The following is a 13,173-nucleotide window of genomic DNA, read 5'->3' as shown; positions in this document are numbered from 1 at the left end:
TGCCTTGACCAGGCAAGCCCAGGGTTTCGAACCGGCAACCTCAGTGTTCCAGGTCGACGCTTTATCCCACTGTGCCACCACAGGTCAGGCAGTAATCTTTTTTCTATTCATAACAGACAAACTGATTTTCATCTACATAGCTGGGTTTTGGTCTAGATCAGGGGTCCCCAAACTACAGCCCGCAGGCCACATGCGGCCCCCTGAGGCCATTTATCCGGCCCCTGCCGCACTTCCGGAAAGGGTACCTCTTTCATTGGTGGTCTGTGAGAGACGCAAAGCATGGCATCGCTCACATACAGCACTACTTCCAGTGACGTGGGATGCACACCTCACGGCTCCAGAGCACGTCACATCACTTGTTACATCTAGCAGTGACAAATATGGAACCGGACATTGACCATCTCATTAGCCAAAAGCAGGCCCGTAGTTCCCATTGAAATACTGGTCAGTTTATTGATTTAAATTTACTTGTTCTTTATTTTAAATATTGTATTTGTTCCTGTTTTGTTTTTTTACTTTAAAATAAGATATGTGCAGTGTGCATAGGGATTTGTTCATAGTTTTTTTTATAGTCTGGCCCTCCAATGGTCTGAGGGACAGCGAACTGGCCCCCTGTGTAAAAAGTTTGGGGACCCCTGGTCTAGATCCTTTAAAGCAATCATAGTTCTCCAGGTAAAATGTCTACTGATTCAAGTTCATGATTAGCAACAGGGCTGATATGTTTGCCGTAATACTAATTAGCCTAATATCAACCTGTGTCACTCAATGTCTGACCATAAAGAGGGTCAAGAAATGACAGCATTTTTGTCTTTCTGGGACGTGGAGAAGAACAATGATTAGGGGCAGGTCAGTGGTGAGGTATTCCTAACACAGACACATCCTTTCTACATCAGCTGCCTAACTGAACAGCACAAAGACAAGGAGTCAGGGAAAAATGTTAACCTCTATTTAGACCTGGCCAGATAGCGTGGTTGGTTAGAGCATCATCCAGATGCGCAGAACTTGCCAGCTCAATCCCTGGTTAGGGCACATAGAGGAACAAACAGATCAATGTTCCTGTGTCTCTTTCTCTCTCTATCTTCCTTTCTCTCTAAAATTAGTAAATAAAATTTTTTTTAAAAAGTAACTTCTATTTATATTTAGGTACCAGCTTTAAAAAGTTTAATTTTTTTTAAGTACGCTTTCTTTTGAAGAAAATATATGCAATATAGTGGAACACATACTATGTAGTTAACCAATAAATTTGTACACTGGTGGATACAGGGTCAAAAACTGTTACCAATGTGTGTATGATTCAAGACGTCTGAAGATATTGTTCTAGCCAATGATCTTAATATCTTTTATAAGCCACAGACATGCAGGAATAAATTCAAAGACATATGCAAAATCAGTAGCTTTCCAAATAGTAAAAAAAAATGGCTTTGCAACCCAGAGAAGAGCTGGCTGTGAAAATGACTTTTATTTCTCTGCAAATCTAATGTCTCTTAAGAGGCAAGGAAATGCCTCATATTTAGCCAGGGGCACAAATAGTTTGGGATCAGCTTAATTACTGGTCTGTCTTTGATCTATTCCTTTTAGTTTACAGCTGCTTATTAACTTTAAGGGGGAGTCTGCATGCTAAAAAGAGACTCTGCCTGTTGAAACTTAGCAAGAAAGGTGAGAAATTAATGGAACAGAAGAGATCATTTGTTCATTACTACTTGAGCCCTGCCTCTCTGAAGGTATCATTTCATTTTAATTTCTGTCACTGATTAATAAAGCACATATATCAAAGTCTTTAAAAATTCGAAAGCCATTTTAAAGGAGCAAGACCACGTTTCTAAGGAAACTCAGGCTCGCAGTACTTGACCTATCCTAATCTCACTGCACCACATCTATGGATAGAGCATCTTATAATCGGACTATGGTCTTCAGGCCTAAACCCAAGAAGACCGTGGCTGAACCATAGACAGAACAAGGCTAGTGGCTAATCCTGAAACTTCTGTTTGTCACCGGTGGGCTAAGGGTATCCTGTGCATACCCGTTTTTCCAACATTTTTACATCAGTGGTCAAAAACAAATCAACCCAACCAACCAAACAACAAATACGTATCTACATGCATGAAGGCATACATACATACAGAGGAGATCATGGAAAAGGAAGAGTTCCATCTGGCTTGTAAGGAACAGGACGGGGTACCTGGGATGCTCTCTAATTTCCTCCTGAGCTCTTCATTTTCTTGCTGCAATGAAATGACCTCGTGCTCCAGCTCCTGGCACCTGGGGCAGTAGCCTTCCTCTTCCTCCTCCTCTTCCTCCTCTGGCAGTGTGGAAGAAGATGGGTGCCCATGGGATTCCGATGTTGCTGGGGAGGTCCAGCCGCCTAGCGTATGCACGGGGGAGGTCGACAGAGGATCCACATCGGCCAGGTGGCCATACTCACTGACCGACGAGGCGTTTGGAGTTGGAAAGCTTCCCGAGAGCAGGTAATTTTGAAGGGAGTCGGTGAAAACTCTCAAGAAGGCAGAAGTTTGCTGTTTCCTTTGCATATATTGCATCTCTATGTCTATATTGTCTGAGGTCTGACTGTGGACCCCTTTTCCAACGTGACACTGATCCTGTCTTTCAGTGTAACTTGAGCCTTCCTGCTTTACGTAAGAAATCATGGATTGAGAATGGTTGGAGTCCAGAAGTTTTCCTCCACAATTTAAGAGGCTAAGAACTCGACTGCACTGCTGGGCAAAGGCATCCAAGATCACGCGGCTCTCTGTAACACGTGAGAAGACACATCAGAGACCAACAGCCAAAGACAAGGGATAAGAGAAGTTTTCAGCTTTCAGTTCAACATTCAAAAATGTTAAAAATATGCATATCTACTGTCACACATCAAAGGGACACAGAGAATCCACTTTTCGCAGGATGTACAGCTTCCCGCTGTTCTGACGGGCGGAGAGCCTGACGAGCTGCCTCTAGCCCCTTCCTCTGGGAAGCGGCTGGGTTGTGACTGGGGCACAATGTAGCAATTTCCCTCTCTGTGGCATTAACTGGCCTGCACCGGTCTGAATTCACACCTACGGCTTCATTAATGTCTTTACTCTAATGAATCGAGCCGAGCCAGCGACTGCAGACTCAATTCCTCATTGGTAGAAGGCTTAGAGCAATCATTACTTCTATTTCTGGAGTGCCCTTGTGCCCTTGCTATTAATCAGCTGATATAATCCCTGCTGAGAGCACGTTGCTCCCAGATGAAAACCGGAGAAGAAAGTGGAGTCTCTTTGAAGAGCTCACTAGACATCTAAGGTAAAACAAAGAATGGGCCCATCAGGCAGCCGATGATGAGCCCCCAAAGCAAAACTATGTGTGCTATCCAATATCTGTGTCACCTACTCTTTAATTTACCTGCCAACTTGAATATCTCATCAAGGCCAATGTTTAGGCTGATCTACATCAGTATCATCTGAAAAGCAGTAGTTATTTGCCATTAGGTTGCCAAATCTCCTAAAATGGCACGTGCTGAGAATGCAGTTAGTTCACATACATGAATTCTAAAGCATATTAACTGTTAATCAACAAAAGCAAAAAGCAAACAGAAAGCAAACAACTTACTGCAAAAATAAAAGAAACTCTCCCAAATTGCAAAACTGTGGCTTAATGTCGTCAGTCTATCAGGCCTTGAAAATTCACCCTAAATATAAATGTCACAAGGTGGATTCCCTTCTTCCTTAACCACCCCCCCAAACGGGCTACTTATAAATACTGACAGATACTCGTTTTAGGGCTTACAGAGTAGTATGAGGGTGCCTCTCCCCAACCCCCACCAGAATGATGGCAACAAACTCTTGGAGATTTTTGGTGCCAATACTGTACTATTTTTATGATAGAAATGTAAGTGGCAACTTGCTGTCTCTGAAAATGTTGACTAATTGTCTTTTTTCCCTAAAAACAAATAACCCCCCACAGCACTTAAAAAATGAGATTCTCAAGGGCTTCTATGGGAATGGGGAACCAGATTAGCTGTGATTAGAAATTGATTTTTCTAGCCTGATCAGCTGTGCACTGAATAGAGCGTCAGACTGGGACACAGAGGATCCGGTTCAAAACCCCAAGTTCGCCGGCTTGAGCGTGGGCTCACCAGCTTGAGTGCGGGGTCGCTGGCTTGAGCAAGCGGTCACTCACTCTGCTGTAGCCCCCGTCAAGGAACATATGAGAAGGCAACCAATGAACAACTAAGGTGCTGCAACAAAGAACTGATGCTTCTCATCTCTCTCCCTTCCTGTCTGTCCCTATCTGTCCTTTTCTCTGTCTCTGTCAAAAAAAGAACTTGATTTCTCCAGAAAATCCTGGCTGGCTGAACAATGAAACCCCCGGAAGACACCCCCCCCCCCATGAAGTACTTTATGTTCCACTTTGTGTTTTCTTCTTACTATTCTTTCCTGAAGTAACTAAGGTATTGGGGGGGGGGGGGGGTCAAAGTCTCCTTTTTAAACAATTTAATTAGAATATATATATAAAACCCAGAGCATCAAAGAAGCACCCCTCACATCTCCCAAATCTATAAAATGCTCCTGTTCCTAAATCCCTCTGCAAGGATTAGAAGTCAGAACACAGAGGCCAGTGACCTGGGCTCAGGAGAGGCACAGACTACAAATGCCACAGCACAGTGGTCTCGGGCCGGCGCAGTACCTCAGGAGACAGTGACCCAGTACATGCAGGGACTCTTGTAAAGCAAGTAAGACTTTGTTCACAGCAGTTCCAGGTACTTGGCTGGGGTGGGCGTGGCACGTGATCTGACAGTCCACAGCAGTACTCTCCTCTTGGTCTGGGGCTTACTCTCTCTTAGGAGCAGTACTGCCCTAGACACAGGCACTGCCTAGATCCTCCCCTTCCAGACTTCCCTCTCCCTATGGTGAGGTGCCTAAAATCCAAGAACTCCCTACTCAAACTGCTCCGAGGGCCTGTGCTGGTCTGTTCCCTGAGCCATCTTCCCAAAGGCAGACCATGGTGCCTGAGCTTGGAAGTTTGAACTGGGGCATCCACATGCGTGTGATTATGGGTTCCCTCCTCCAGGAGGGAAGCTGGGGGTGGCAAGAGATTACCGGCTGGCTGCAAGCACCCAAGTCAAACCTGGTCATTATAAGGTGTCTTTGTCAGGGTGGGTGCGCTAGACACATTTTAACAGTTTAAGTGTGATTCAGGCCTTTTAATTATTTAGATATATGATATGTAGGCCTGCATTTGTACTCTCATCTTAAATCCCACTAATAGTCAAAGGCCTGATGTTTTGCACAGTTATGTTGAGTGCTAAAGAAGGAATCAGATGCTAGGCATAGTTTCAGGCTGCAAGGCTGGGGACTGGCTGAAGAAGGTGCCAACGGGCCCTGGCCGGTTGACTAAGTGGTAGAGTAGGATGTTGGCCTGGCATGTGGATGTCCCAGGTTTGATTTTCGGTCAGGGCACACAGGACAAGCAACCATTTGCTTCTCCACCCATCCCCCTTCTCTCTCTTCAGCTCCCGCAGCCATGGCTCGATTGTTTCAAGTGCATTGGCCCTAGGTGCTGAGAATGGCTCTGTGGAGCCTCTGCTTCAGGTGTTGAAAATAGCTTGGTTGTGAGCTTGGCCCCAGATGGGCAGAGCATCAGACCCAAGTGGGAGTTGTCGGGTGGATCCCAGTCACCGCACACAGGAGTTTGTGTCTCTATCTCCCCTCCCCTCACTTGGAAAAGAAGAAAGAAAAAGAAGCAGCTGCCAAGGTAAAGTTACCATTTACTACCGTTTACTTCATAGGAGAAAAAGGAATGTGGACATGGGAAGTAGCTTTTAACCACCAACCACTGGAACTGATGATGCCTCCCTCCGCCCCCTGCCAGGTGGTACAAAGAACTGAACTCATGATTTAAATCGGGAGGGACCTCAGATATTTGGGTATAATTTCACAATGACCAAAAACAAACAAGACAGTAAACAGTTCAACCATATAAATGGGGAGGTTTAAAATGCTGCCCTCTCATTTCTTTACTTCCAAGTTTTTGTTCTTTTATTAGTAAAATCAAAGAATGATATTGATTGGGAATTTTAAATTCTAGCACACTAGCGATTTTCATTCATTTTAATCCTATAATCCCATTCTAGACCTGAAGTTGTATTTACTGTTTGCATTTTAATCAGCATAGTCCCAATTGATTTACAGCCTATACACCATTAACATAACTATCTTGATGAAAGGAACAAAATATGAAAGGAAAGGCTAAAATAGAATTATCTAGAAAGAACTGCTCAATATATTTATTCAATGTCCTATATAATACTCAGTTGTTTTAATCATATTGATGAATCACATCGGGGTATAGATTTAAGGGAAAAGAACCTGACTTAGGGACAAGTATGATTTGTTTTCCTGAGGGATAAACTCATGATATGCTGAGAAAAAAAAATCATTATGTAATACCCTTCATTATGAGGATAATGTACTGAAGTGCACTCAGAATATCAGAGAATAGTGACCATCGTAAAACAGTTCTTGCCAGCATTTTAAAAAACGCTCCATTCTCCAAACTGACACATGCAGAAACAGCACGTATAAGCCTTAAAGCTGAATTTGTCTTTTCAGTATCTTGTAATACTTGAATAGTGTTTTAACATCAAGACATTGAAGGATGTGATGAAAAATATTATTATTACACTTCATAGAACACAGTAAATCTTTCCACTTACTGTATTTCCCCATGTATAAAACACAGCCTTTTCCCAAAAATTTGGGGTCTAAAAACTGGGTGTGTCTTATATAGTGGTTGTGGCATTTCAAATGCCATAGATGGAACTGAGGACAAGGCAATATATGAAGACAGTGATTCGTCATCAGACACAGATGAGGACAAGCTAATGGATGGGAGTTTTGACAATGATGAGGAGTGGTATGAGTTTTATGATAAATAAAACTTGAGTTCAATAACTTTCTGTAATACATTTCTTTTTCCAAATTTCGAGCCCCAAATTAAGGTGCGTCTTATACCTGGAAGCATCTCATACATGGGGAAATACGGTAATACACGTTGCAGCCAGCAATAGCTTTCCAGACAGAATATAATTAGAAATGCATGTATTGTGCAATGCCCATTATTGCTAAGAAATGGAGAAAAGTTGTTTTCATATGAACGCAATTGAATGGCCACTGATCCATGATTCTTAATTGTGTAGAGTGCGAACATGTATTTTGAATTTAACAGTTTCCCCCCCTTAGTCCCCAAATGCTCCACTCAGATGGCAGAGAAGTACAAAGTACAAAGGGGCTTTAAAATTACTTATTTTATCCCTAACGTCCTTAAAATCAAACACATTAAATGTCACAGTCCCAAACCACACCGAAATGGTCGCTTCTTTCTAACTTATTTTGCTGTATTGCGCAGTCTGTTGGGCAATAATATGCTGCAAGCTGTACCTAGTCTGATTCCAAACTCTGAACCCATGATTATTTTTTTAATTAAAAAAAAATCATTCTAGAAATTCTTCGGAACTTAAGTGGTTTAATCCATCTTAAAACCGAGAAGTGAGGAAGAAGAGGGACGGGAGCTCAGCCATCAAACACAGGCTCCCCACTCTAACGTCCTTCCTGGTAAGGAAAGCCCTGAACGGAATCTGCCGTCACAGCACATCCCCAAGAGTGCTGTTTCTATGAAGGAGATCACAGTAGTCAAGATTAGTGGTAACCTTTTGATTTTAGCCCAGCGAAGGGTGAAATATATTAAAAATGCAGAAGCAGAAAAACATTCTGTGACCCACTATCGTTCATCCAGAGTTTAGCTACCCAACAGATTTCCAGCTAGTTCAAAATAGCTAAATTTCCTTAAAACATTAATATAACTTCTTTTAAAGAAAGCACTTCATGGCATAGAAGATAGAAGTTAGAAAATAAAAGCTTCTTTGGAAGCACCACCCCTGTCTTAAATCAATGACCTACGTCTTCTAAAAAAAATACCATCCCCTCCCTTTTTTTCCATGATGGCAAACATCAACACAGCAAAAGAGGATGCAATTTTTCTAAATAAATAAATCAATGATGTGTCAAAAATTAACAGATGAGTTAATATACTTGGTGCTATCAAAACCAGATGGTGCTTCCTAATACTCATCCTGCTCAGTCAATCCCTGAATATTTTCTGGACCATCGGTATATAAAATAGGATGCTGCTATTTGTGATGGCAAACAAAAGCAATCATGCCTGCCAAGCACATACTATAACAGGCAGCATTTCAGCTCTGCTAGACAGAAAGTAATTAGAATGCTTTTAATGTCCAAAAGAATGATGCTGATAGGCTGCCACAGATGTGTAGATTTATGAATATTTATATGGTGGTTTATAGCTGACACTTTTATCAGTTGAAGAAGATAAAATATCTGCCTGACTCAAAAGCTTGACAGTCAGGTTAATAAAATCTCATTAAAGAGAATGACCTATGCAATTATATAGGATTTATTGTAATTCATTTTTGATTGTACTCTGCTTAAAGATGCAATTTCCCATTTCCTGATGCCAAATTTAGGCTGCATATCAAGATCTACGTGGGTTTTAACTCTAAGCCTCCCACAGCGAAAAAATATGCTTTTAAAACCATGGTGTATTACCCCTTTTAAGGAAAATTATACTCTTCATGAGATTTTATTAGGATGTTGGAAAAAAAAGTCTATTTTTAATCACATATTTCTTCTCTCGATAGTTTAGGGCCCTTAGATTTACTTCAACCCTTTCATGTTTTCACTGCATTTACTCTGGACAGTCACCCATCTCCCATCCTGGACTCATGGTTGTTCTGTTTTCAGTGTGCCAGGTGGTCTGAGACTCTGCAATGACACTTCTGTGAGGGGGTAAAAGGCAAATCACCATCCACACCCCCACAAGGTACACATAAATGGCCATCCCTCTGTGCACACACGCTCATTGGTTCAAAGTGGAACCACTAGTTCTTCACAGAGCCAATCAACTCACCAAGTGACTGTCCCTCTGATGGCCACTCACACCACTGTGCCTGATAAGAGATGGTTTTGCCTACCAGTGATTAACATGACCACAAATTCATGACATCTAGTACTATGGGCTATGTTTTTTTTGGGTTTTTTTTTTTGCCCCAGACCATTTTCCTCACTACATTAAAGACACCTACATTTAATTCCCATCCTTCCAACAAGCACGTGTCACTCTGCCCTTGGTGCTATAAAGCTTACCTTTCTAGGCTTTATTTTTTAAAATTAAAAAACAACAAGCCTGGTAAATACAGGAGCAGCTTCATATTCCTGTCTCTCCCCCCTCCCAAAAGCCTTGACAATAAAAGAAAGTAAGAAATACAGGTTGTTTGAGGGCCACTGACAAGCCCCTTTTTAACTTCTTTAGATTCAGTGATGTAATTTCCACCAGGGGACAGAGACAAAGTAGATTAAATAGGCTATTAGAAGAAACACTGAAAGAGAGCATTTAGAACACGGTGAGAAAGAAAAGGAAAAAACAAAACAAAACAAAAAACTACTTAGGAATGAAAGCATCAGAAAAGTGCCAGAGTAGGAAACACCAGACAGGACAGCAAGTGACTAGTGCAGAGACAGAAGGGAAAAAAACCAAGGTTAAAAGGATGGGTAAAAGTGGAAATGAGGAGATAAATTTATAATGTAGGAAAGAAAGGCAAAAACTGAAAGTCAGCCAAGACCTCAAGATGAAAACAAGATGACAATAAAGCCCAACCAGGAAAGAAAAAGAAGGGGGAAAACCAGGTTGGAAGCGAGGTTATGCAAATGATTAAGCAAAACAGAAAATGGGAAAAGGACCTAAACTTATTAAAGATGAAATAAAAATATAGAAAGATAAAAAGCAGAACTGGGAAATAAAAATGGGCATGAGCGAGTCCAAAGAGAAAGAACACAAACCTCTTAAGAAGGTAAAACAGGCCCTGGCCGGTTGGCTCAGCAGTAGAGCATCAGCCTGGCGTGCGGGGGACCCGGGTTCGATTCCCGGCCAGGGCACACAGGAGAAGCGCCCATTTGCTTCTCCACACCCCCCCTCCTTCCTCTCTGTCTCTCTCTTCCCCTCCCGCAGCCAAGGCTCCATTGGAGCAAAGATGGCCCGGGCGCTGGGGATGGCTCCTTGGCCTCTGCCCCAGGCGCTAGAGTGGCTCTGGTCACCGCAGAGCGACCCCCTGGAGGGGCAGAGCATCGCCCCTGGTGGGCAGAGCGTAGCCCCATGGTGGGCGTGCTGGGTGGATCCCGGTCGGGCGCATGCGGGAGTCTTTCTGACTGTCTCTCCCTGTTTCCAGCATCAGAAAGATACAAAAAAAAAAAAAAAAAAAAAAAAAAAAAAAGAAGGTAAAACAGAAGAAAAACGAGGAAAATAAAAGTGTGTGAGTAATCTCAGAATATAAAAACACAACAGAATATTGGGCCAAGAGCAACTGAAGAAAAAAAAAAACCCATATACAATAAGGACACTGACATAAGAACCCCACTCAAAGCAGTCAAACATCTCCAAATCTGTGCGGTATATAACAGAACAAGTCTTCACTATAACCTGTAATTATTGTAGATCTTCTTCCTCAAAATCAATCCTTCATGTGTCAAAATATTGACAAACAACAGAACATTAGCGTTAGTACCTATAACTCAGAGATAATGCTCATATTTTCATTAGAAATAAAGCCTAAGATTCACGCAGATGAAGAATTTGGGAGCGGCGGTGGGGGAGTGGGGGGGGGGGGCTCCAAAGTGGCATAAAAGGCCTGAGCAGGAACTTTCAGTTTTGATGAGCCTGAAAAACGTGGCTGCGCGTCCTCGAGGAGCAGAGAGCGCAGTTGGACGCAGGCTCCAGGCTCTGGCCTTTCCACCAGCCCATCTCTCTTCCCGCTGCCGGGCAGGAGGGCTGGCCTTTTCACGTGAGGCCGCCCGCAGGCTCCGGGCAAAGGAGAGGCATCTCGTACCCTGGGATGGGCAGGCCCCATGAGACAATTTCGCAGGCCCCGGCCCAGAGGCTCCGGGGCGGGGGACTCCACGGTGCAGCAGTGTCCCACCCGGCGGGGGGGAGGTGAGGATAGGGCTGGGGTGGGCAGCGGACCTCGAGCGCCCGGGGCTCGGGGCGAAGTCGGCCCCAGGGGCGAGCGCCAGTTCCACCTCGAGGCGGGGACAGACGAGCTGGAGTCTGTCACCCGTCGGCTGGGACTTTGGGCTGGGTGGCGAAACAGGCAGAGACAGCGCGCACACGAGAGCCAGCCGAGTAGACCGCGACACTGAGTGCATCAAAGAGGTGGAGAAAAAGAAGACCAGAAAGCAAGGAAGAGAGAGATGGAAAACCAAGCGGAAAGAGGGAGATAAAGAAAAGAAGGGGAAGGAAAAAAGTGGGGCAGCGGAGGTTTTAAGGGGAGGGCGTCCCTGAGAGCCCCCGGAGCCGCCTGAGCCTCTTCGGGAGCGGCCGCGGCTGTCACTCTAGGGTGTCCGTCCTTACTCCCAGCCCGCGGCCTCGGCACCAGAGGGGCCTCCCGCGTCCCCGCCCGAACGATCCCTGCTGCCGGCCGACCACCGCGGCACTTCTGGGGCGCCACGCTGGATCCAGCGGCGGAGCCACCTGTTAAAAGGCGCGCGCGCCGTCAGAAGCCCGGAATGCGGCGGCGGCGGCGGCAGCGCCGCGGAATCCTCCAGAACTTGCAGCCCGCGCGGGGGAGGCCTCGGGGTGCGCTCGGACGCCCCGACTCTCAGCCAGGTGTTCGCCCCCTACTCCTGCCCCTCCCGCCAGGCCCATGGCGCAAAAGGCTACCGGCCGTCCCTCGCTCCCTCTTCCCCGGTCCCCACCCCTCCCCCCGGCCTGGGCGGGAAGGAAAGTTGCGCCCAAGAGTTGGTACCTGCGCTGAGCTCCAGACTGGCACTGTCACTGCTAGCGCTGCTGCTGCCCGCGGCGGCCGCCGGGCCCGAGCCGTACCGGACGACGGCGGCAAAAGACGAAGATGAGGACGCGGCGGGGGCGGCGGGCGGGGGCGCGGGAGTTCTCAGGTGGCCCTGGGACGCGGCGGAAGGCGATGACGACGAGGCGGCGGCGGCGGCGGCGGCCGCCCGGCCGGGCCCCGGGGGGTAGGTGCTCTGCGCCTGGAACTGCTGCTGCGGCGCCGGCGGCGGCTCGCTGCTGCTGATGGAGACAGCGGCGTGCGGCGCGAAGGGCGGCGGGGGCGGCCGGACGTGCGGCAGCTCCACCAGGGTGGGTCTCTCGTAGCGTTTGGCCAGCGCCGGTCTCTTGCCGGGGAACGTCTTGAGGACGCTGTAGGGGCTGCGCTGCTTGTAGATTTTGGGGACGCTGGGCCCCTCCTCCGCCGGCTGCATCTCTTCCTCCATGCTGCGCCTCTGGGCCGGTCCCCGGCCGCACGCCCCCTTCCCGACCAGCGCCGGGCTCCGAGGGAGCCTCCGCTGCCCGCCCACCGGGTCTGCCCGTGTGCGCGCGTGTGGGAGGGTGTGTGTCTGTGCCGTGGCCGCCGCCGCCGTCACTGCCGCCTGTCGCCAAGCCTGGCATCGCTGAGCCCCCGCGCGGGGGGCTGCCGCCCGAGAGCTGATTGACAGGCCGCCTCGCCAATGCCTGGAGGGAGAAAGGAAGTAAAGAGCAAGTGTTTAGGGTAATATCTGCTAATGATAATGGGGGAGGGGGCGGGGCCTGGCGCCGCCACCGCCCGCGGGGTGGGCCAACCTGGTGTGCGCCTTCGACGGGGAAGAGGGAAGGGGACAGCTGGGACCGGGGGGGGGGGGGGGGGGGGGGGGGGGGACGACCTGATAACCGGGCGAGGTTTCAGCCAAGGCGAGACTTCGGAGTCCCAGATGTGGAGTCGAAGCTTCTGCTGCGGGCGGCGTCCAGCTTCGGAAACGAGATCCTAGCGCCCCCTACGCTGCCCCAAACTCTCGGCGTTGCACCGCGTGGCTGGTGGTAGTTGGGACGGACGGGGCGGGGTGGCTAGAGTGCGTGCGTGCGTGCGTGCCTTGGGAAATCATTACGCGCAGTTCTTCCCCGGATCAAGAATCGCTCCCCTAACCTTCTGAAAGAGCATGTTGAAGGCCTTGACCCAGGTGGTTTCCACGCCTGCGGTTCTGCCCACAGCCAGCAAGCGGCCGTCGAGTGTCCGCATTATTTTGTTAGTTCCCTGTATGGGATCTGAGAGTGCATAACAGAATCATTTCCCCCATTCTA

General features: G+C 47.2%; 1 protein-coding gene across 2 annotated transcripts in view; it reads right to left on the bottom strand.

The window, feature by feature from the left end:
- BEND4 (BEN domain containing 4) overlaps positions 1-12,519 on the bottom strand; it is a 34,620-nt gene extending 22,101 nt beyond the window's left edge. For both annotated transcript variants that reach the window (XM_066279967.1, XM_066279968.1), the window contains exons 1-2: positions 11,849-12,519; positions 2,180-2,746 (exon numbers count right to left, since the gene is read on the bottom strand). In XM_066279967.1, coding sequence (XP_066136064.1) covers positions 2,180-2,746; positions 11,849-12,332 — 1,051 coding nt within the window. In that variant the 5' untranslated portion in view covers positions 12,333-12,519. The remainder of the gene's footprint in view (positions 1-2,179; positions 2,747-11,848) is intronic.
- Between the last annotated feature and the right edge of the window lie 654 nt (positions 12,520-13,173).

Source organism: Saccopteryx bilineata, chromosome 5 (assembly GCF_036850765.1).
Source record: "Saccopteryx bilineata isolate mSacBil1 chromosome 5, mSacBil1_pri_phased_curated, whole genome shotgun sequence".
Classification (NCBI taxonomy): Eukaryota; Metazoa; Chordata; class Mammalia; order Chiroptera; family Emballonuridae; genus Saccopteryx; species Saccopteryx bilineata.
The sequence above is the reverse complement of the archived record's forward strand: the minus strand, read 5'-3'. Positions and strand labels throughout refer to the sequence as shown.